This window comes from Tenrec ecaudatus, chromosome 13 (genome assembly GCF_050624435.1).
Source record: "Tenrec ecaudatus isolate mTenEca1 chromosome 13, mTenEca1.hap1, whole genome shotgun sequence".
NCBI classification, from domain to species: Eukaryota; Metazoa; Chordata; class Mammalia; order Afrosoricida; family Tenrecidae; genus Tenrec; species Tenrec ecaudatus.
This window is the reverse complement of record NC_134542.1, coordinates 133,541,892-133,567,397: the sequence shown is the minus strand read 5'-3', so window position 1 is coordinate 133,567,397 and position 25,506 is coordinate 133,541,892. Positions and strand designations below refer to the sequence as shown.

Sequence of the window (25,506 nt, the reverse complement as noted above, 5' to 3'; positions counted from 1 at the left end):
GAACTTGTATATACTTTTTTGCTGTTGGATGGAAAGCTCTCTAAATGTCTATGAAGTCAAGTTGATCAATTGTCTTGTTTACCTCTTCCATTCCTTTATTGAATTTCTTACCTGTTCTATCTTTCATTGAGAGCAGTGTGTTAAAATCACCTACCATAATCCTTTATCTAGTGATTTCTTCTTTCATCTCTTTGTGGGTTTGGTTGATGAATTTCAAGTGTGTTTCATTGGGTGCACATAAAGTTTATTATGGTTATGTGTTCTTGGTCTATCAACCTCTTTAGCATTATGTAATGACTATTCGTGTCTCATTATCTTGTGTACCTTGAGATCTATTTTGTCAGAGATTAGTATAGCCACCCCTGCTTTTTTTGTTATTGCCAAGAACTTGGTAAGGGTATTTTTCGCCAACCTTTGACTCTTGCTCTGTTTTTGTCTGTGAGTTTGACATGTATCTCTTGAAGGCAGCAGATTGATTGATCTTGCTGTCTAATCCAGTCTGCTATTCTATATTTTATTATGGGTACATTTAGGCTATTAACATTCAGGATAATTAAATCTAATTGCAAATTAGATTCTGTCATCTCTTACTATTTGTGTTTGACACTTTCCTGTCTTCTCCGTTTATAGGGCAGTATATGTGTGTGAGGAAGATATTCTTTTTTTCTCATTTCTCCATACAACCTGTGACCTTTTGGGTATGAGTTTCCGTGTTTTGATTTTTGGGGTATTGTTATACCCTGTGTTGATCTCATGTTCATGTGCTGTAGTTGTTCGTTTTCTGCCCATAAAGAACTGGATAGTCTATTTTATAATTCTGGGTTTGTTCTGGTATTCTCTGAATATCTCCTTATTTGAGAAAACTTTTATTTTTCCTTCAAATTTGATGGAAATCTTTGCTGCAGTTGCTGTCTTTCAAATTTTGGAATGTGTTGCTACAATTTTTCTTTCCTGTATGGTCTCTGTGGAGATCTCTGAGCTTATTCTTATCTGTATATGGGATTGATTTTTTTCTCTCTCTAGCTGCTCTCATGATTTTCTCATTTCTTTGAAGTTGGATAATTTGATTACTCATGTGTCTTGATGTGTTCTGTCTGGGTGGGGGTAGGGTGTAATCTAAGTGGTGTTCTCTCTGCTCCCTGGATGGATGTCATCTCCCACTTTGTGATGTTGGGGATATTTTCTTCCAAGAATTTCCTTACTACTTATTTTAACTGTAGGCTTTTTCCTTCCTGCTCAGAGACCCCAATAATTAAAATATTGTTATATTTCATTGAGTCTCACATCACCCTCAGGTTTTGTTCCATTTCTTTTGCCTTTTGTTTGATTTTTTTTCTGTCATTTGCTTAATTCTGCTTGTTCTATGATTTGCTTTTCCATTTTTTCTGTTCCGTTTTTGAAATCTTTCACCTTGTTTCTTAATTCTGCTACCACATCCTTAACTCTTGAACTTCCCTTCCATATGAGAATTCTTGTAGCTCTTTTTTCATCTGTTTTCAGGATTCATCCCCGAAATTCGTTTATGATTTTAACAACATTCTCATTAATTCTCTATCTGGAAATTCAAATGCAACTGCTTCTGTGTAAACTTTTAAGTTTGGATCTTCTTCAATCATTTGTTTTTGTTTCTGTAGCCTTTTTTTTGGTAGTTGTTAGTGTTGGCTGTTGTTTGTATCCCATCATGGATGAACTGAAGTGCTATGTCGGCTTCTGCGATTTGTAGGGAAGAAGGGTGCAGGCTCTATTGGCGAAGGGAAGATCAGCTAGATGCTGGGAAAGGTATTGTGTATAGACGATGAAGCTGTGCTAGTTGGATGAATAGGAGAATTAAGAAATAAGTGTTTGGGGTATGTATTGTTTAGTAGTATTAATCTTAGGAAGCCTTCTTGTTAAGTGTGTTAATTTTTTAATTTTAATAAATCATTTTTGTTGGAGGCTCTTAGAGCTCTTATAACTATCCATACATCAATTGTACCAAGCATATTCATACATATGTGGCCATCATTATTTCCAAATATTTTCTTTCTACTTGAACCCGTGGTATCAGCTCCTCTTTTTCTCTCCCTCATGGACTCTTGAACATTTATAAATTATTATTTTCATCTTACACCAACCACTGTCTCCCTTCACCCATGTTTCTGTTGTTTTTCCTTCTGAAGGAGTGCACATTGATCATTGTGAGTAGTTCCCCATTTCTTCCCCCATCTTCCACTTACCCTCATTGTATGGCTACTCTGATTATTGAACCTGAGTTGTTTATATGTCCTGGATTCCCTGTGTTGCAAGCTCTTATCTGTATGAGTGTAAGTGCTCTGGTTTAGCCAGATTTGTAAGGCAGAACTGGGGTTGTGATAGTGGGGAGATAAGCATTAAAGAACTAGAGCAGTGTTTCTCAATCTTCTTAATGCTGCAACCCTTTAATGCAATTCCTCATGTTATGGTGACCCCCCTCCCCCCGACCATAAAAGTATTTTTGTTGCTGCTTAATAACTATAATTTTGCTACTGTTATGAATTGGGTGGTACCTGTTAAATGGTCATTTGACCCCCAAAGGGGTCACAACCCACAGGCTGAGAACCGCTTCACTAGACGAAGATCATGTTTTGTGAGTACTATACTGAACCCTGGATGGCTTGTCCCCTTCCTTGTGACCTCTCTTTATTTTTATCATTTTTAATCATTTTATTGTGGGATCATACAATTCCTATCACAATCCATACATACATAAATGGTATAAAACACATTTTACATTTGTTGCCTTCATCATTCTCAGAACGTTTGCTCTCCACTCAAGTCCCCGGCATCAGCTCCTCATTTTTACCCCTCCTTCCCTCATTAACCCTTGATAATTTATAAATTATTATTTTACCATATATTCCACAGTTCAACATCTCCTTTCACCCACTTTTATGTTGTTCGTGTCTCAGGGAGAAGGTTATATATAGATCCCTGTAATCACTTCCCCCTTTCCACCCAATCCTCCCTCCACCCTCCTGGTATAGGCACTCACACAACTGGTCGCTATGTTTCCAGTTCCTATCTGTACCAGTGTACATCCTCTCGTGTAGCTGAATTTGTATGGTAGAATTGGGATCATGATAGTGGGGGGAGGAACCATTAAAGAACCAGAGGAAAGTTGTATGGTTTCATCATTGCTACACTGTACCCTGATTGGCTCATCTCCTCCCCGCGACCCTTTCATAAGGGGATGTCCAGTTGCCTATAGATGGGTCTTGAGTCCCCCCTCCACACTGCCCCTCATTCACAATGATATGTTGTTTTTTTTTAATCTTTGATGCCTGATACCTGATCCCTTCAACAGCACATGATCATGTGTGTTAATTTTTAATGAAATGGTGTAGAGAGTATTGGGAGATACATTTAAACTAGGTAAATTAGAGGAGAATGGGTGTTGTCGAGGTGTAAAAGCTGGTTCTAGCAGTTGTGGTTTTTGGGTTGTGTTAGGGGTTTATTAAATCTACAACAGTTCCTAATTGATCCTATAAGTAGGTCCCTTTATACTAGATTGCTGCACAATTCAGAATTCTCTGTTCCTTTACCATCCCAAGGTAAACATAGAATATTTGTAGTTAGTGCCCCAGAGAAGAGGGGCTTCTGATCATAAGGCAGTCTGGCTCATGTCAGTGGGACTCCCATGTTTGCTAGCTACCGCATCAGGGGCGGGGAAAGTTGCCAAGCAACCCTGATAAGCTGACTTCCAATTCCTCTGGGGAGGAATGGAGGAAAGGCGCCTTAGTCTTCTTTCTTAGACGCTAATAAGAATAAGTGTACCAACTATCTGGAGCCAGCTACATCACAGGTTTCAGGAGTATCTCTGTGTCCCTGGGACTGACTCTCTCCCTAGAAAGCTGGAATTATCTATCAGGGGGGGCTTAGTTGTAACCTTGCTATTTTGGAAATATTCAAGGGCAAAGCAATGGTATTTTTCCTCAATTAGGATTCAGATCTTTTGGCTGCAGCAGTCTCCAGCATGCAGGACCATTAGAAGTCCACACCGACATCCTTGGGGGCAGGATACATAGGGAACCACAACACTTGTGTGGATGTGGAGGGAGGTATCACAGGGAAATACAGTGTATGGAGGCCTCTGGAGCCGGGTAGAGCCAGGCAACATTGGCCATGTGTCACAAGCTCTGGAAAATAATAGGTAGCACGGCGCACAGGTTGCAGGTGTGGGGAAATTAGGGGGACAGGTGTCATGGCAAGTGCAGCTGTTCTATTTGTGAAGAAACTGCCAAAAGTTCCCCAGGGTGCTTTGGGACCAAGGCTCAGTCCTAATTCCCCAAATTGGCCCCCTCCCCTGCAGATTCATCAACTGTGCACAGGGAACAGCAGAGGGGCGATCCTACATTGGTGCCATCTTCTCAGAAGTTAATATTATCTATTAGGGAAAAAATGACGTTTTTGTCAAACTTCACAAGTCAAGGGGTATGACTGTCATTGTCATTTATCCTAGAATCCCTGCTGTCAAACTCTGACTTGGAAAAGGATACAATATACTAGCCTGAACTCTGACAGCAGAAAATGGAACCAATCTTTTTTTTCCAGTTTTCTCTGTTCTCCTCTGAGTGAGGGAGGAAGGAAGTAAAGTGGGTGTTGGCTGATGCTCCTGTGTAACATTTGGGCATCACAAAGTTTGTCTGGAGGAACTTGGTTTCTGTTCAGCTGGATTTGTCTTGGCTCTCTTGACAGCTCTTATCATGTAAGCCTAAGAACTGAGCAGGGGGAATAAGCTGTTTTGCTATGTGCAATGATGGTTTGTTTGAAATCTGCATTTTGCGGAAAACAACTTTTTTTTTTTTTACCATTTCAGAGCAGTGGTATTTCTTCATCAACATTTGCATCTATGAATAAATTTGGTCCACTGTCATTTATTAGACAGCAATCTTTGCAATGGTTATACATTGGGGTGCCATCTGTATGGCTGCCATCTATATTCGTGACCAGCAGCAGCTCCTATGGAGAAAGACTGGGAATGCTACTCGAGGAAATAGTTACCGTCTTGGAAACCCACAGTGGGTCGCGATGAATCAGCACTGACTTGGTGCCAGGGAGTTTGGTTTTTGGTTTGGAATCTTTGCAGGGTCCAGGATTGATGTAAAGTAGATCTATATATACAAATTTTAAACTCAGGGAAATTGTAGGAGCTTACATTTTAAATTAGAACTTGAAAGTGAAGGGGGAATATGAACAAAACTTTTATAAATGTGATTGATAAAGGTATAGTGGTAAATGCACCTTCTTTTGAGACAAAATCATGAAGATAAAAAAATTCTAAACTCCGAACAAATCTCTAGTTAATTTTTTTTATGTCAGTGGTATTTGAAACTGTTCAATATTTCAGGATATGCAGTTTCCATTTCACAAAAAAAGGATATTTTAAAACATTATTATTATTAGTAGTAGTAGTAGTAGTTTTTAAGTGAGAAATGGGGTGTTAATACTCAGGTTGTTTCCTTAATGGATACATAGATACAATTTTCTGGATTACTGATATCTGAGACTTCCCTGTATAAATCTAAGAGACCTGAATCTACTAGCACCTACCTCAAGACAATATATCTAGCCTTGTTAATGAAATTTAAAAGCAGGCTTTATGCGGCTTTTTGTGCTCTACCTCCCATTGCCATGCCTCGTGAAATTGAGGAAACCAAGCACTTTCTGCTCACAATCAGGTGAAAGGACTCCAAAACTATCAAGATCAAGCAAAATAAAGGTAATTTAAAGTTCAGAGTTCAGTGCAGCAGGTATCTCTACCACGTGGTCACATGGACAAAGAGAGGACAGAGAAGCCATAGTAGTCCCTGCCTCCAGATTTGGCAATTAAGGAGCTGAAATGAACCTGACTGGTTGTTATGAGTGTATTAAGGTTTTTAAAATTCAAATAAATAAATAAAAACAATTAGTGATTTTTAATTAATAATTTTATTGGGGTTCATACAAAGCTTACCCCAATCCATACATACATCCATTGTGTAAGCACAATTGCACACATGTTGCCATCATCATTCTCAAAACATCTGTCTTCCACTCGAGCCCCTGGCATCAGCTCCCTATTTTTCCCCTCCCTCCTTGTTCCCACCTCCCACATGAACCCTTGATAACCTACAAGGCATTATTACTTTGTCATATCTTACACTGTCCAATGTCTCCCTTCACTGGCTTTTCTGTTGACCAACCTTCAGAGAGGAGGTTATATGTAGATCTTTGTAATCGGTTCCCCCTTTCTACCCCACCTTCCCTCTACCCTCCCAGTATCACCCCTCTCACCACTGGACCTGAGGGGTTCATCTGTCCTGTTTTCCCTGTGTTTACAGTTCCTTTCTGTATCAGTGTACATCCTCTGGTCCAGCTTCATTTATAAGATAGAATTTGGATCATAATAGTTGGGGAAGAATTTATGAACTAGAGAAAATTTTGTATATTTCATTGTTGCTACACTGCCCCCTGACTGGCTATTTTTCTCCCTGAGAATGGGTGATTAAAAACAAGCTCTTAACCTATTGTTTTACATGTAAATTATACTTTGACCTCCTCCTTAGTGAGCATTTAGTTTTTTGATTATTGTAAGTTGGCAAAGATTTTAGTAATAAGTTCTTTGTCTGATGTGTCATTGCTAAAAATGTTTTACCAGTCTGTGGACTCCTTTGGTGAATTCTTTCGATGTACACAGATCTTTTACCTTCAGTATATCCCATTGTCAATTTGTGACCCCTCTGTGTTCATATCCTTCCTTATTTCTGATAGCCTATGTACTCCCTGCCTCAATGTTCTCAATTTTGTTCAATTTCCTCAGTAATAACCCTAATAGTTTGGGGTTTCACCTCAAGGTCTGTGATCCACCTTGAGTTTATTCTTGTGCTTGGAGTGAGGTAAGGGTCTTGCTTCAATTTTCTGTAGGTAGATTTGCATTTTTTTCCAGCACCAATTATTGAAAAGGGCATCCACTTCCCATTTGATATTTTGGGGACCCTTATCAAAGATCAGTTGTCTGTATGCTGATGTTTTCATTTCTAGGTTTTCAGCTCTTTTCCATTATGCTGATTATCTGTCATTATACCATTACCACCCTGTTTTGACCACTTATATAATACGTGCTAATATCCGGTAGAGCAAGCCCTCCCATTGTGTCCTTATTGAGGGGTTCTCTGCAAATTCTGGGCTTCTTCCCTCTCCATATGAAGTTGGTAATCAGTTATTCCAATACTTTGAAGAAGGATGATGGTATTCATATCAGGAAAGCACTAAACTTATATAGTGCCTTGGGCAGAACTGACATCTTTACTATATTGAGTCCTTTGATCCACGATCTTGAGATGGTCTTCCATCTGTTAAGGTCACTATTGGTTTCTTATAATAATGTTCTGTAGTTTTCCTCATACAAATCTTTTGGTTTTTTAGTCAGGTATATCCCTAGATATTTTTTATTTTTGCTTCGCTATTGTAAAGGGTAGTACCTTTTTAATTGCTTCTTCTGTGATCCTGTCTGATGTGTATAGCAGTCCGATAGACATTTGTTGATCTTGAATTCTGCCTCTCTGCCATATTTCTCTATTGCTTCCAACACTCCACTTGTAGCGTTTGGGACATTTTAATATATAAAATAATATTGTCTGTGAATAACAACAATTTTGCCTCTTCCTTCTCCAAACGAATACCTTTGATGTCTTTTCTTTGCCTTATGTTTTTAGCTAGGACCTCCAGTATGATATTAAATAGGAGTGGGGACAAGTGACATCCTTGTCTGGTCCCTTTTTTCTGTGGAATTGTTTTTGTCTTTTCTCCATTGATTACTACATTGGCCATAGGTTTTTCATATATAGCTTGTGTAATATTGAGGAATTATCCTTCTGTTCCTATCTTGAGTGTTTAAAACAGGAATGGATGTTGGATATTGTCAAGTGCTTTTCCAGCATCTTATCAATATTATCATGTTGTCACTTTTCACGTCAATTCGGCGAATGATGCTGTGTTTGTCTGGGTACTTTAGAAAAAAAAATTCACAGAAACTCATGTATAAGAGAGTGTTTTATATAAAGGTCAAATGCACATCAAGAAAACATCCCAACCCAGTGCTGCACAAGCCCACAAGCCCCGACATTAACCCATATTTCCGACACCAATCCACAGTCCTCCTCCATCTTACAAAGCACACACAATGATGCCGCCTGTAGGGGGAAAGCAGAATCAGTGAATGTGTAAGCATCTCAGCGCTGCTAGGGGGCTACACATGGCTGCTCCAGCACCCAGTGCTGCATCGGGGTAGGTCCATGTGGCTTCTTCTCGGGGATGTCTTGCAAGAAGTGAGCCTTGCCAGCTGAAGCAGGTAACTGGCTAAATTTGCTGCAATGATCCGAGAACAAGAAACCAGAGAACTAGAAAGGTGAGGCTCACTGAGTCATTTATCCTTCTGCCCTTCAATTAGCCCCACATGGGTTTTATCAGCCAGGTTGCTACAATAAACTAACGAACTAACATACTAATGGTCTTTAGTATGTTGAACCATCTGCGCATCCCTGGTATGAATCCCACTTGGTCATGGTGAATTATTTTTTATATACTTTTGTATTCTATTTACCAGTATTTTGTTAAAGATTTTTGCATCCATGTTCATGAGGGATATTGGTCTGTGGTTCTCAGTTCTTGTGGGATTGTTTCCCACTTTAAGTATCAGAGTTTATACTTTAAGTATCAGAGTTTATAGTTTCAGAGAAAATGTTTGGGAGTTTTCTGTGTTTTTCTTTGTTCTGGAAGATTATTTTTGTAGGATTGTTGTCAATTCTTCCCTGAATGCTTGGGAGAATTCTCCTGGGAAGCCACCTGGTCCTGGGAATTTTTTTGGTTGCTAATCCCTTGATAACCTTGTCTATATTTTCCGTTGTTTTGTTGAGATTCTTGACGTTCATCTGGATAGTCTAGGGAGGGATTGTTTTTCTAAGTATTTGTTCATGTCTTCTAAGTTGCTGAATTCATTAGAGAACCGGCCTTCTTAGTAATGTGTAAATATCCTTAAGACTTAATTAAGGTCTGTTGAAATGTCCGCTCTTTCATCCCTCATCGTTGCTATTAAAATTTGTTCTTTCCTTTCTTTGGTTAGGTTTGCCAAGGTCTATCAATTCTATTAATACTTTCAAACAACAAAGTTTTAGCTGCATAAATATTTTCCATAGTTTTTTTTTTGTTTTCCCTCTCCTGTATCCTCAGCCCCAATTTTCATTACTTCTTTCCTTTTGTTATTAGTAGGACTTCCTGTTGACTCTGCTCTAATTGGTGTAAGTGTGCCAGCATATCAACCATAATTCTATCTTCCTTTTCCATGTGTGCATGTATGGCAATCAAGCTTTTTCTGATAAATGTGTTACCTGTGTCTCAAAGGTTTTGGTACGTCATATTTTCATTCTCATTGGTTTCTAAAAACATCCTGATTTCATCTCTGATCTGGGCCAATCCCCCCTACTTTTGCAATAGAAAATTTTCCATCATCCAATTGTTTGTCCGTGTTTTTTTCATTGTCTTTTTCTTGATTTCTAGCCTGATGTCATAGTGGTCAGAGAAAGAAGCCTGTATAATATCTATGTGCTTGAATTTACAGAGGTTGAACTTGTGTCCCAGCATGTGGTCTATCTTTGATTCTGTGGGTATGGAATGAATGTGACTTTTTTGTATTTTGGTGGAAAGCTCTGAAAATATCAGGTCAAGTTGTCCAATTGTGCTGTTTAAATCTTGAGGTAATTATTTAATTGTGCCAACCTGGCCGATAAAGACATGTGGGATTAATTGAAGGGCAGACAGACACAAGTCTCGGTGAGCATTGCCTTTCTCTTCCCTTGCTCTTTGATCTTCAGATCAGTGAGCAGCTGCCTTGCTTGGTCTGTGCCTCAATATGCAAGCTATACTGCCTGTTGGACTCCTAACTCATGGACTGTATCACTATAATTTGAGGTTCCTTCAAGACCTGCTTCACTATACAATTGGAATTTACTTGTCTTAAGCTTGGAACTGTGGACCCTGTCATCCAGCTGACTGTTGGTGACCTTCCTTGCAGTTTGCTGTCTGTACCTGGATAGCCTGAATTGCAAGAGGACTACACAGAGGCACTCATGACTTGAAGGATTACCAATGTCTCACAACTGTCTCACAGGAGTGAGTCATTGAGCTATTTGCATTGCTTTATATTTTAATTAACTGTTTATTTCTTTTTTCAAATTTTATTTTATTTATTTATTTTTTTACATTTTATTAGGGGCTCATACAACTCTTATCACAATCATACGTATACATACATCAATTGTATAAAGTACATCCGTACATTCTTTGCCCTAATCATTTTCTTTTTTTTTTTACAGCCTTAAATCTTTTATTTTATTTTATTTTTTTAAGCAATTTATTAGGGGGCTCATACAACTCTTATCACAGTCCATACATATACATAGATCAATTGTATAAAGCACATCTGTACATTCTTTGCCCTAATCATTTTCTTTTTTTTCTCCTCTTTTCTTTTTTTACATTTTATTAGGGACTCATACAACTCTTATCACAATCCATACATATACATACATCAGTTGTATAAAGGACATCCATACATTCCCTGCCCCAATCATTCTCAAAGCATTTGCTCTCCACTTAAGCCCTTTGCATCAGGTCCTCTTTTTTTCCCCCTCCCTCTCCGCTTCCCCCTCCCTCATGTGCCCTTGGTAATTTATACATCGTTATTTTGTCATATCTTGCTCTATATGGAGTCTCCTTTCCCCCCCTTCTCTGCCGTCCCTCTCCCAGGGAGGCGGTCACATGTGGATCCTTGTAATCAGTTCCCCCTTTCTAACCCACTCACCCTCCACTCTCCCAGCATCGCCCCTCACACCCTTGGTCCTGAAGGTATCATCCACCCTGGATTCCCTGTGCCTCCAGCCCTCATATGTACCAGTGTACAACCTCTGCCCTATCCAGCCCTGCAAGGTAGAATTTGGATCATGGTAGTTGGGGGGAGGAAGCATCCAGGATCTTGGGGAAAGCTGTGTTCTTCATTGGTACTACCTCGCACCCTGACAGACCCATCTCCTCTCCTAAACCCCTCTGTGAGGGGATCTCCATTGGCCGACACTTGGGCCTTGGGTCTCCACTCTGCACTTCCCCCTTCATTCAACACACACACACATACATATATATACACATACATACACACACACACATATATATACACATACACACATATATCTTTTTTTTTTTTGCATGATGCCTTATACCTGGTCCCTTTGGCACCTCGTGATCGCACAGGCTGGTGTGTTCTTCCATGTGGGCTTTGTTGCTTCTGAGCTAGATGGCCGCTTGTTTATCTTCCAGCCTTTAAGACCCCAGTCACTCTCTCTTTTGATAGCCGGGCACCATAAACTTTCTTCACCACATTTACTTGTTCACCCACTTTGGCTCCAGCAGTTGTGTCAGGAGAGTGAGCATCATAGAGTGACTGAGTTCATTCCATTGATATTCAATATTATTACATCCAACTGTAGACACTGTGGTGTTATCTTTTACCTTTTATGTTGGGTGTTTTCTTACCTAGCTATCTTATAAGTTTGGGTTGTGTGTGTGTTTATGTGTGTGTGTGTGTGTGTGTGTGTGTGTGTGTTTCAAGAATGCCTTCTTTCCACCATGGAGCTAAATATATTTTGGAGTCTGTTTTGTCTTTGTCATCCTCTGGGTGGAGTTATTATATGTAACAGTTTCTTATTTGTGCTCGATGAGTGTTGAGCTTCTGCCCATACTGGGTTGACAAGGGTCTTTTATAGGGCTGTGTTTCTTTTATGTATTGTTTAATGTTTCCTTGTTTGGAAGATTCTTACCTCTCCATCTATCTTAATAGATAATTTGTCTGGATATACTATTATTGGAGATACATTATGTTTCTTTGATTGTTGGAATATTTTATTCCACTTCCTCCTCTCCTTCATCGTGTCTGCTGATAGGTCTGAATATACTCTTATTTTGATACCTTTAAAAGTGACTATGTGTTTTACTCTATCTGTTCTAATGATTTTTTCCTTTACCTCACAGTTGGATAATTTAACTATTATGTGTCTTGTTGACTTCTTCTTGCAATTCAGTCTGTGTGGTGTTGTTTTGGCCTCCTGAATGATTACCTGATTTTCATTTATTATGCCGGGGAAGTGCTTCTCTTAGAATTCCCTCGTTATTTTTGCTTTTGATTTTTTTGTTGTGGCTAGTTCTGGTATTCCAATTATTCTAATATTGTACTCTTCATAACATCAGATATGGCTCCCGGGTTTTCTTCATCTTCTCTGACTGTCTTATTTGACTGCCTTTCCTGTTTGTTGAAGTCTGCCTGGAAATTCTCTAGGTAAGTGGTGTAATTCTCTGCCTCCTTAAGTCTGTTGGCAAAATCTGTTAATTTGCCAAGGAATTTCATTATTTCATCACTTAGGTCGTATATTTCCTTTTGGTGTGTTGCGATGATCTCTTCTGTCATTTCATCCTTTTTTCTATATTGCCTCCCTCATATCCTGTATGACTCAAAGCAGTATTCTGAAGATTTCTTTCTGTAGCATGTCAATGTTTGATCCTTATATGCAAGTCGTTAGGTTCATGACTTCTTATGGCATTGTCTTCTGTTTCTCCTGCTTTTTCATTGAATGCTTTTGGGGATCATTGCAGTTTACATGTTGTTTTTGAAGGATCCTGGCGCCAACCTCCAGAGGGCCAGAGAGCACTGAGCTCTGTTTTTGGTGGACTTGGATGAGTGTTTCTTAGAACTATGTGAAGGTTGTTACACTGGGGGGCCAGGCTACCACTGTATCTTCCTGTGGTTTCCCTCTTACTCTAGCCAACCAGTATTCTGTTAGTTATATTGTCTTCTCACGGAACACTGGTTGGGGCTTTGAGGGCTCACACAGATGGTGTTTCACTGGCTGATCTCTCAGGAACATGTGTTAGTGTATCCCATGGGGATTAGAGCACCAAGGATGGTGTTTTGTTCTGCAAGTAGAGTGCCGGTGAGGGCGGGTCGGTGTACACTCTTTGGTTTAGAGCACTATGGATGGCAGGCAGATTTACCCTCGTTGGAGAGATCACTGTGGAAATTGGGCAGATGTTCCCACAGCAGCATGGAGCACCAAAAATGGTAGGCAGGAGTTCCCCAGACATTTGGGGTACAGTGAAGGGCAGGTGTGATTTCCCAAGATGAATAAAAACCAACAAGTGGGGGTTGGAGCTCCCCCCACTGGACACTCTGAGTTTCCCTAGGAGGAGGGGACTGACCTGGATGCCAGTACTGTCTTGTGAAAGGAAAGAGAGGATGGAGACAACTACAAGACAGAAAGGAGAAAACAAGGACAAGAACAAAAATAAAAACACACTAGCACACAAACGAAGAAAGCAAAGACAAAAGAAAAGGAACAGAGAAACAAAAAAGAAAACAGCATAAGAGTAAAACAGAGCCTGCTGAGACTGTGGTGTAAACGAGAGAAGAGATAGATTAAGAAGAAAAAAGAAAATCAGAAAGAAGAAAATAAATAAATAACTAAATAGATAGATAGATGATAGATAGATAGATAGATAACTGAGTCCCATGCTGTGCTGTAAGTAGACCTTCCTCATGTCCTGAGTAGCACTGCCACAGGAGGATGCCTGGCGCGCTCCCCGGTGGGTCGGTGGACCTGCCCTAAGCAGAGGGTAGTGGGCTGGAAGCCAGCAGTGGCATGTGGAAGGAAAGGGAGAGAGGAGAGGAATAGGAAAGACAAAAAAGAAAGAGAAGGAAGAAAAAACACAACTGTGTTCACTGTAACTGCCTGTGGTGGGAAAGAGAGAAGAAAATAAATTAAATTTTTAAATGTTAGCTATTCCTGATCACCTGAACCTGGGGCTGTAGGGGTTTGAAACTTGCCGCAAGGTGGTGGGTGGGTGTGCCTTTTTGGTGTAGTGTCCCACAGGTGCTGGGAGGAACTGTCCTAGTCGCTAAGATCACCATGGAAGACATGCTGAGTTTTCCCCCAGCAACATGGAGCACTGTAGAGGGCTGTCTCAGCTGTTTTGTGTGGCGTGCAGTGTAGCAACAATGAAACTAAAAACCTTCCTCTAGTTCCTGAATGCTTCCTCCCCTCCCAATCATCATGACCCCAATTCTACCTTGCGGACCTGGTTATACCAGAGGATGTACAGTGGTGCAGTGGGGATCTGGAGGCACAGGGAATCTAGGACAGACGAACCTCTCAACACCAGAGGTGGGAGTGGTGACACCAGGAGGGAAGGGGGTGTAGAAAGGGAGAACCGATCTCGGAGATCTATGTGTAACCTCCTCTCTGGGTGATGGACAATGGGGAGGTGGGTGAGGGGAGACACCGGGGAGTGTAAGATAAGATAGAATAATTATTTATAAACTATCAAGGGACCAGGGGTGGGATCGGGGAGGGAGGGGGATGGGGGAGAAAAAGGGAAATCGAGCTGATTCCAGGAACCCAAGTGGAAGGTGAATTATGAGAATGACGAGTGCAACGAATGTATAAGGGTGCTTTGCTCAATTGATATATGTACAGACTGTGATAAGAGCCTTATGAGCCCCAATAAAAAGATTAATAAATAATTAAATGCCACTGGGGGAAAAAAAAGAAATCTTTTCCTATCTTGATATAATTGATGTATGGACTGTTAATCAGCTGCAAGAGCTCCCAATAAAACAATCTTTTAATAAAAAGTACGGAGATAGCTGAGGCCTGATCACCTGACCATAGGGCTGGAGTAGTTGCAACCCTTCCTCAAGGTGGCAGGGTGGTGTGCCTGCTTTAGTATAGGGTCCCACAGATGCTTGGCAGAATTACCCTCATAGGAAAGATCACAGCAGAGGCCAGGCAGAGATTCCTGCAGTGGTGTGGAGTGCTGGAAATGACTGGTATAGCAGCCTTGTACTCTATGAAGCACTTCAGCAGGCGGGGATGGAGGGAAGTTCCCTCAGATATGTGTAGGGCCTCAGGACAGGCAAGGGATTCCCCACCATGCAAAGGGACTTCCTGTGTAGGACCCCTGAAGTCAGACAGTAGCTCCCCCAGTTGGGCTTGTGGAGTTGCCCTAGCTTTTGCCAAGATGGCTGCTGCCCCAGTAACTCAGAGAAGTCCGCCCCTCCCCCCCGACCCCCACCACTGGTCAACTGGAATTGAATTAAATTAAACTGGTCCCCTGGCTATGGACTCTCCTTTATTCTGAGACTGATATTTAGTACAGAGACTCTTTAGTTGTTCTGAAAGCCTCTGGGCTCTGTAGTTAACTCCTGGCATTCCTTAGCTCAGGTGCCTTTATTACGTTAACGTATGCTAAGGACCTGTTCTGCAGGTTTGTCTTGAAGGTAAACAATGAGCCTGGGATTTGAAGTTTTTGTAGAGAAAATATTTTTTTCTCTTTTGTATATTGAGCCTGTGGGGTGCTCTGATTTTGGGGCTGCCACCCTGACCCCCAGGGGAGGAGATCTAGCTTATCAGAGAGGTTGTTTTTTTCTTGGCCAACTGGAACTGAATTCACCCCTCTGGCTATGGCTACCGCCTTGTCCTCTCTCCTAGTGCAATCTGACTCAGGTAAATTTCCTGATGTCCTTTCCATTGCAACAAATCTATGGCTATCTGCATGGACCCCTAAGCTAGGAGCACAAGGTAGCTAACAGTGCAGGGAGCTCTCTTAGAATCTGGGATTACAATCAGTTCTAGACAGCAGCCTGCGGTAATCACTGCTCACTGCAGGACTAAGATGCTGGCAGGGCCTTGATTCCAGAGCCTGAGAGCCCAACACAATGAAGCGAAAATGTTTCAGTACATTCTCTGTTCAATTTGTAAGAGAAAATTTTAAAAAGCAGGGGTCAGAGCCTAGAACCTTGATTCTAATTTAAGACTTGGCCTGTCAGTCTCATTCTCCTTACCTCTTAATTTTATGGTCTGGCAGCAGGAGTTCCAGGTGGGTAAATGTACCTGGATGCCATCTTCCCTCACCTCCCAATTTGTATGATTTGCTCTTTATGTCAATCAAAATGTCATAAATACTTACTATGTGATTTTTAGAAGACTACTTTACCCATCTTGCTACTCAATTGTAACTCTGATGGATTCCTACATATTCCAATGACTTAAGAGCTAGACTATCCCATTGTAATGGAATAATCTTCCAAACTGTCAGACTCCTCACCCACCCCCTGACTACCCCCAGTCAACAGCTTCCTACTCCAGTCTTCTTAACATTCTTCTAATTTTACATTCTGGGAAAAAACAATTCCATCTTTGTGTGATTTATAGCTTTTCTCATTTTCAGATTCGGCCAATGCTGAAGAGAAGTATCTTTTTCTGTGGAGTCTACGTGAAGAACTTAGAATTTGACTTTGGTTTCGTTACTTTCTTCAATACAGAATAAGATGTGAATGAGAGGGCAGCTGAGAAAATAGCAGCAAATGAATAGAATATCTACCAATTATCAAGTTATGACATATTCCAGGCAAGAATATTCCCACATTGTGTTCCAAGGGACTAACATTTGCCAACAAATAATTTTAAAATTGAGACCCTTATCTTGTTATTAATCATTTTACTGGGGGCTCTAACAAATTTTATGACAACCCATCATTCAATTGTATTAAGCACACTTGTATATATGTTGACATCAAGATTTCCCAAACATTTTCTTTCCACTTGAGCCCTTAGTATCAGCAACTCTTTCCCGCTCTCCCTCCAGACCCTCCCACCTTCCTGAATCCTGGATTATATATTATTGTTGTTATTTCGTGTCTGACACTGTCCGTTGTCTCCCTTCACCCACATTTCTGTTATTTGCTTCCCTGGGGGATGGACTATATATGCAACCTTTGATGGGTTTCCCCTTCCCCCCTACCCTCATCCTACCCCTACCATCCCTCTACGCTCATGATATTGCTACTCCAACTACTGTTCTTGAGGGATTTACTTGTTCGGAATTCCATGTGTCAAGAGCACTTCTCTGTACCAATGTGTGTATTCCAGTCTACCCGGATTTGTGAGGTAGAACTGCGCCATGGTATTTGGGGGCGAGAAACACTCAGAAACTAAAAGAATGATGTGTGTTTAATTGGTGCTATATTGCAACCTGGTTGAATTGTCTCTTCCTTATAAGCCTTCTATGTGTGGGGAGTGTCCAATTGTTTATAAATTGGCTTTGGGTCTCCACTCCAATCCCCCTATTTCACATTGATATAGATGCTTGTTTTGGATCTTTTGATACCACCTGATCCATTCAACACCTCATGATCACACAGGCTGATGTGCTTCTTCTATGTGTGCTTCCCAGTTAGATAGCTGCTTGTTTAATCCAAGCCATGAAGACCCCAGATGCCATATCTTTTGATAGTTGGGTACCATCAGCTTTTTTTCACCACAATTGATCATGCACCCATTTTGTCTTCAGTGATCATGTCAGGTAGGTGAGCATCACAGAATGCCAGATTATTAAAACAAATTGTTCTTGTGTTTAGGGAGGTCTGAGTAGAGGCCCAAAGTCCATCTTCTATCTTAATACTTAATACATAAATATTGGAATTACAGTGCTGGCAAAGAGAAGTGATATATCAAGCAATACAAAAAGAGCAAACATATCTGTCTAGAAGAAATACAGCCAGAATACTCCTGAGAGGCAAGGATGGGGAAACCTTCATCTCACAATTTGCATTGGCCTCTATCCCATTCATTATAAATTAACATATTTACATATATACATATCTATAGCTATACTTCTATAAATAGCTTTTGTTTCCTACTATTTCCCGATTTCCTTTCACCTTCCTCCTGTCCCACTATCCTGGTCACCCTCTGCTCCGCTCTCGGCAATTCCTCTTGAACACATTGCATTGGATTAAATAACACCTGGGTCCCTCATCATCCTTTTTAGACCTCCTTTTGTTCCCTTATCCCTGAGTTTATTGGGCCCCTTCCACCAACAGCAGCTGTCCCAACCACCAATCCTGTTATTTCTCCTCAGGATTGTTTGTCGTGCTTATCTTATATAGATAGACATAGGAAGAAAGAAAAACAGAAGTCTATTTTCAGGATACTTTGAGGACTTGGTTATTTTGCTTCCCTTGCTGCCCTGTAGTACTCTCTTCATGGAAACACTTATCATGCTCTTAAAATAAAATTCATGTAGACAGACTTTGTAATATTTCATTTCCTAGCAATTTTATGAGCTGAATTATTGTATATATTGCACAGAATTTCACAAGGTTAAATGTGTGATCTAAAACCACACAAAATTCAAGTCTTGATTATATATATAATCTATCTATATATGTACATATGTCTATCTATTTATCTATCTATCTATCTATCTATCTATCTATCTATCTATCTATCTATCTATCTATTTGAAAGTTGGTGACCACAGAAGAATTGATGCATTTGATTTATGGTGCTGGCAAAGAGAAGTGATAGACCAGGCAACACAAAAATATCAAACGTGTGTCTGTAAGAAGTACAGCCAGAATACTCCTGAGAGACAAGGACAGAGAGCCTTCATTTCACATACTTTGGGCATGCTGTCAGAAGGGACTAGTCCCTGGAGAAGGACTTCAGGATGATAGAATAGAGGAAACATGGAAAAGTGGGAGGCACAGTGTAGTGCTATACCAATGCTCTCAAACAGATGAACAATCATGTGGATGGTGTAGGACCAGCAGTGGGTTGTTCTGTTGTACATAGGATCACTCTGGGGCATAGCCAACTGGATAGCAACTAACAACAGCAACAAATATAATGGAGAAATATTTATATATATCTTTAGATGACATTTTACATAACAAACTCGTGGTGTATATTGTGGGAAAGAATGAAATAGCTAAAAATTACTTTGAAATCCAGGTTAGTAAAATGGATAACTTAATACAAGATTTTATTAGTATTTTACTAATTAAAATACTATAAGATATAATTTGTTCTATATTTTCAAAGTATTATTGAGTAATGGTAGTAGTTTATATGGATTAGAAACCTTAATCCTAAAAAAATATTGCATTGCTACAGCGAAACTCAAATATTAGACCTTTATTTCTCAGTATTTGTACTCAATACTTCATTTATTTAGAGGAGCTACAAACAAAAGAAAATAATTAAAGCAAGTTTTGATTAAGGTCTTATATTGTTTTATTTAAGATGATCAATTCAGTTAGAAACTGTAAGTCTGTAAGACAAAGTCAAGCTAAATTAAAGAGTACTACTTAAAAACTTAAGTAAGCCAAAATGTGCCCTTGTTTTTCTTATCTACTTCACCCTGTGTAACTTGTCGTTGAATACTGATTAATACCCCTTGAATTGTTTCTCTCCCTTTCTTCTTGAGATTTGGATCGTTAGATTTGGCAACAGATCATAGCTACTCATAAACACTTGGCTGAAGGACTCTCAAATTATGTAAGGGAAGAGAACTTTCAGTTCAAAACGTAGTAATGTTCATTTTGTCTAAAGATATAAAAAAGTAGACAGAACTCTGCTTGTGATGTTTATTTATTAATTTCATATAACATTATAATTTTGATGAAATATTACAGTTTCACTCCCTGGAATTTGTTATTTCTGTAAACAAATATATAATGTTAACAGAAAATGTGTCAAACAACTAGAAGGTAACATATTGTTATTCAGTTCAGCTTTGTGTTATGTCCCCAAGACTCCCCAAAATTATTATGAGTGAGTTATGAAATTCCTGGAAATATTTAAAGAACCGAAAACATTATCAGAACAATTGCTGTAATATCAGCAGAATCGAAAAGGGGCTTTTCAGAGATGAACCTACTTTTTTCAGACACAATGACTATTGTATAATTGGCCTACCTCTAAAGGAATGGCATCTTATTCCTACAGTGAAAAGATAGTTAAAAAACAGCAGATGATATTATAATTCAGAAAATTAAATTGAAATGGTTGAAGGTTGACTACTGCTTTTTCATACGGTGATTCTGTATATTCCTTCCATCCGGTGATCCTTCCCGTATAATTCAGTATGTTGTCCATATTGTCATTTGAGGCTTAGTTTTCTCTAGTTCTTTCAGCTTGAGATATGCTAAATGAATTCTTCTTTCTGGTTTTCTAACTCTACATCTTTGCACAATGTATTATCATGCTTTACTTTGTCCAGAAGACTGAATTGCTCTTGGAAAATTTCTGTGCTGCTCTTGTGCACCAGTAGTCTTATATTTCCTTTAGCTTTGCAAGTTTGGGAGCAAGTTTAAGCATCTATGCTGACATCCGTTTTTGTCTTTTCTCAATTCCTTGTCTTTTTATGACATTTTGCTCTTCTTTTTAATCGATTTATTGAGAGTTCGAACAGCTCTTATCACAATCCATCCATCCCTTTTGTCAAGCACATTTGTACATTTGTTGCCCTCACCACTCTCAAATATTTGCTTTCTACCTGAGCCCTTGGTATCAGCTCCTCATTTCAACCCCCCTCCCCACACCACCATGAACCCTTGATAATATATACATTATTATTTTTTTCTTGTCTTACGCTGTCCGGCAGCTCCATTCACCCACTTTTCTGTTTTCTGTCCCCCTGGGGGTGTTATATGTAGATCCTTGTAACCAGCTCCCCCTTTCTACTTCACTTTACCTTCACCTTCCCAGTATCACCACTCTCACCACTGGTCCTGAAGGGTTCATCTGTCCTGGATTCCCTGTGTTTCCAGTTCCTATCTGTACCAGTGAAAATCCTCTGGTCGAGCCAGATTTGTAAGGTAGAATTGGGATCAACAAAGTTGGGGTGGGGAGGGGGCAACATTTAAGGACTAGAGGAAACTTGTGTGTTTCATTGTTGCTACACTGCATTCTGACTGGCTCGTCTCCCTGTGACTCTTCTGTCCAGTTGTGTACATATGGGCATTAGGTCCCTAATCTGCACTCCCCCTCATTCACAATGATATTAATTTTTGTTCTTTGATGTCTAATACCTGAACCCTTTGACAACTCATGATTACACAGGCTGGTGTGCTTCTTCCATGTGGGCTTTTGTTGCTTCTGAGCTGGATGGTCACTTGTTTACCTTCAAGCCTTTAAGACTCCAGATGCTATATCTTTTGATAGCTGGGCATGATTAAGTATCTTCACCACATTTGCTTATACACCCATTTGTCTTCAGCGATTGTGCCAGGAAGGTGAGCATCATGGAATGCCAGTGTAAAAGATCAAAATGTTCTTGCATCGAGGAGTGCTTGAGTGGAGGCCCAGTATAAATCTTCTACCTTATTACTAAACCTATCTGCACATAGATCTATTTCCCTAACCTCATATATAACTATATTTACATATGTACATGCCTGTATTTAGACCTCTATAAATACCCTTTGGCCCATAGTTCTTTCCTCTATTTTCTTTTACTTTCCTCTTGTCACACTATCATGCTCAGCCTTCACTTTAGTTTCAGTAATTCTTCTCAGTTACATTGCCCTTGATCAAGCCCTACCAAGCCTCTTATAGTCACCTTGCCACTTATTTTGGATCACTTGTTGTTCCCTTGTTCCTGGGTTTATAACACCACTTCCTTTCCCCCACCTCCCTCTCTCCCATGTCCCCTTGGACCTGTGGGTCCAGTTGTTTTCTCCTACAGATTGTTGTCCTGCCTATCTTATCTAGATAAACCTGCAGAGATAATAATGTGTCAAAAAACAAGACAAAGCAAAACAAAGCAGCAAAACAAAACAATAACAACAAAAACCAATGACAAACAAAAAGAAAAGCCTGAAAATAGCTCAAGGTCTGTTTGTTGGCCTTTAGGAGTATTTTCCAGTCTAGTCTGATGGGATGTTACGCCCTGGCCCCAAAGTCTATTTTTGGTACTCTCTTGGGATTTCCTTGTTCTGCTCCCTTGCTGTTCTGTTACATGCCCTTAGTGTTTTGCCTCGGTGTAGTGGGGTCAGATCGGGTGAAATTCCCACACCGTCTCCAGTGTTGTCTCCTGTAGGGCTTTGGGTCAGTGAGGGATATCGTGTCTCATAGTGAGGCCAGCCATATGGTCCTCTCTGTTCATTGGTTGCTCTGAGCAGTGATATCCTCTTCAAGGCTTGGTGGGCAGGGATGTGCCCCACTCTCTCTTCCTCCTACATCATTTGCTCCTGTGTGCTCTGATCAGGCATGACCCTCGCCCTGAACTGTACATTCAGTGCTGTCCTATGAAGTAAGTTCTTCTGTGAAGAGGGTTGGTTGTCCACATACTAGGGATTGGGGTTGGCCCCTCAGACCTCTCTACTAGTTCCCTGCTTCATGCCCGTATGTTATGTTGCGTTCACATCTTGGAGCCCTGGGTTGAAGTCCGGTCCCTCTTTCCTTGTGGATGGGTTAGTGCTCTGTTCCCCCACTACCCATTTATTATTATTATTATCATTATTATTATTGTTATTGTTTTTATCCCCTCCATTTTAGTTGGATACTATATGTATCCCTGGATTTGGCCTGGCCCCTGCCATACTATCTGGACCTCCCCCCAGGAATGTTGGTATACAGTAGCTTTGCCCCGATGTCCCTTTTTCATTTTTTTAACACTTTATTTATTTATTTTTCTTTTTTTATATTTTATTAGGGGCTCATACAACTCTTATCACAATCCATACATATACATACATCTTTTTCATTTTTATATTAAGCTTATCTCAATGGACTCATGTTGTACTTGCCCTTTTGTGCTTGGATTACATCGCTTAACATAATTTCCTCAAGTTCTTCCCACGCAGTAATGTGCTTCATGCGTTCATCACTGCATTTTAGGGATATGTAATAATACTCCATTGTACGTATGTACCAGTTTTAATCCAGTCACATGTTCATGGAAATTTGGGTTGTTTTCCACTCCTTGCAATTGTGAATTATGCCTTGATGACCATTGGAGCACAGATGTCTGGCTGTAGTTTGTGTCTTACCTCTTCTAGGTCTATGCCCAGTATGGGGAATGCTGGGCCATATAGTAGCTCAATCTCCATCTGTTTTAGCTATCACCACATCAGTTTCCATCGTAGCTGTACATACCTACAGGTCTACCAGCAGTGGATGAGAGTTCTTATCTCACCACATACCCTCTAACACTTTGATCTCTGATTTTTTTTTGAATTGGGATATCTTTGAGGGTGTTGGGGGGTATCTCCTAAATACCCTAGTCTAAGGGGAGTGGTCTGGAGGTTAGCAGTGATGTGTGAGGCAAAAGGGAAGATAAAAAGAAAAAAAATGCCCTCTGAGACTGTGGGGGGATAGAGAGTAGATAGGGAAACAAAAGTAACAGTACAGCTGAGCCCCATTCCCTGACTATGGGGTTGGAAAATTTTAATCCCTGCCCCTAGGTGGCAGCTAGCTGTGGCTGTGTTGGGATAAAGCCTCTGTTCTGGTTCCAACTGATCCCGGCTTTGGCCGAGACAGTGGGTCTGCTAAGGTCAGACCTTGCCAGCCTGCACTGTGGTAAGCCAAAAGCTCCCACCCGCTCCAAGGCTAGTAGATCTGTGCCTACTTCCCTTTATGATGCTCCTCCTGTGACCCGGCCGTATGGAATTTCCCTCTTAGTTACTCTCCTGCACTGATTTCTGTGGAATCCCTTTGTACTGTGTTAGTCAGTTGCCATCCTCCATTTTCCTTTCTGTATATCTGATGATCTCCATGTCACCCCATAACTCCTCTGGTCTTTTACCATTAGTGTCCAATGCATCAAAGCTGTTCTTGAAATGGCCTTTAAATTCTGGTGAAATACACTTGTCAGTAGGTTGGCTCTTTTGGTTTGTTCTAATCTTCTTCAGCTTCACTTTTAACTTGTATATTAATAATTGACGGTTTGTTTCCCAGTGGCCACTGACCTTGTTTGGGCTGATGCTTTTGAGCTTAATGACCTCCTCAGGAAGCTACCAGATAATATGTTTCATTTATATTTTTTAAATGCAATGAAAAGAAAGAAATTCTTGGATTGGTGTCCAGAAAATAAAATCTAATTACAGATGGAGGATATTAAAAGTCAATTATCAGATAATAAAGTTGATGTCATTTATTAGCCTTCACAGATACAGTATATCCATGTACCATAATTAGGATAATATAAGCTATTACAAAGTTGAATTAAAGATTAAAATAAAGAAACAAAAGTTATTGATAAAATGTCAAAAATATCAGTGTATTATATTGCATTTATAACCCTTTTATCACATTTGTGGACATTTTAGTAATCATTATATAGAATACCTACTTATTTTTATAGATTGAATTATTAATTTAGTAAAACTAAAATGGCATCAAACTAAGTTAATGTAATTTATGGCTCATTTCTTAATATTTAGAGTATAGTCATTAATAATAAACCAATGAATGCTGACTATAAAATTATTATTATATTGGATAGATGAATACATTAGTCTGGATAGACTAGAGAAACAAATTCATAAACATACATATGTGTATGAGAAAGAACTTTTCATACAGGAGCAGTTGAATATTGAGAAAACACCCCACCCAAGTCCAGATCAACTCCATAAGCCCAGTATCAGCCCATATGTCTGATACCAATCTTTAAAGTCCTCTTCAGACTCATGAAACCCATATAATGATGCCGAATGCAGGAAGACCACAGGCCAGTGGGTATAAAGTCTTTTGCATCCCATAGTGTTGGAAGCATCTCAGCGCTGGCAGGGTTCTCCATGTGGTTCCTCCAGTTCCCAGGGCACGCGGTGTATCATCGTAGTGCCGTGTGTCTGGTCAGTAGAGTGTCTCTCAGGGAGTATGGAAAGAGAGAGAGAGAGAGAGTGAGAGAGAGAGAGAGAGAGAGAGTCTCTCTCACCTCCAAGGAGGAAATCCAGGAGTTCCCAGAATCCTCAGGAGAAGGCCCTGCCCACATAGAGGTCTCTTTAGCAATGACCAGCTTGACAGACTAGACTCCACCCCTTCACTCATAATCCTCTCAAGTTCCAAATTGACACCAGATTATGTAAGCATCACAATAAGGAATAATAAATGGTTATTTTGAGGGAGAGGATAGGAATATATGAGACCTGAATCCACATCTTCAGTCGAAAGTAAGCATTCAAAATTTAAAATGTAATAAAACCAGGGTAATGCTTTGTAAAAGTTATCAACTGTTAGAAGTTAACAAAACTTTAGTAGCTTCAAACAACATTAAAGATTGAAAACCTCATATGGTTTTATGGATCAGGAATATGAAAGTGGTTTACCTGTGTGCTTCTGGGAGAGGATCTTGGTAGATTAGTTTAGTCTGTCAGCTAGAAATACTGTTTCAGGCTTGGCAGTCTTTCCAAATATATTCGCATTGACCTGCATGAATACCTTTAGCAAAGTCTGAAGAATCTACTTTCAAAATGGCTCACACACATGGATGGTCGTCAGGAATCCCCATTGGACTTGTCCACTGAGCTATTTGAACCCAGAGGAGCAGCTCGCTTTTCCCCATAGGGGGTGATTACAACACTGCCCAGAATGACAGAATCAGCTTTTATGACTAGTCTTG

General features: G+C 40.1%; 1 protein-coding gene and 1 pseudogene across 2 annotated transcripts in view; both read left to right on the top strand.

Annotated features, from left to right (window-relative positions):
- Positions 1 to 25,506, top strand: part of DPP10 (dipeptidyl peptidase like 10) — a 775,824-nt gene that overhangs the window by 498,351 nt on the left and 251,967 nt on the right. Inside the window, exon 6 of one of the 2 annotated variants that reach the window (XM_075529533.1) lies at positions 18,621 to 18,647. The exons of the other annotated variant lie outside the window; for it this stretch is intronic. Within the exon in view, the coding sequence (XP_075385648.1) occupies positions 18,621 to 18,647 (27 nt within the window). The remainder of the gene's footprint in view (positions 1 to 18,620; positions 18,648 to 25,506) is intronic. 2 annotated transcript variants of the gene reach the window in all.
- On the top strand, positions 5,650 to 5,861 carry LOC142424653 (large ribosomal subunit protein eL38 pseudogene; annotated as a pseudogene).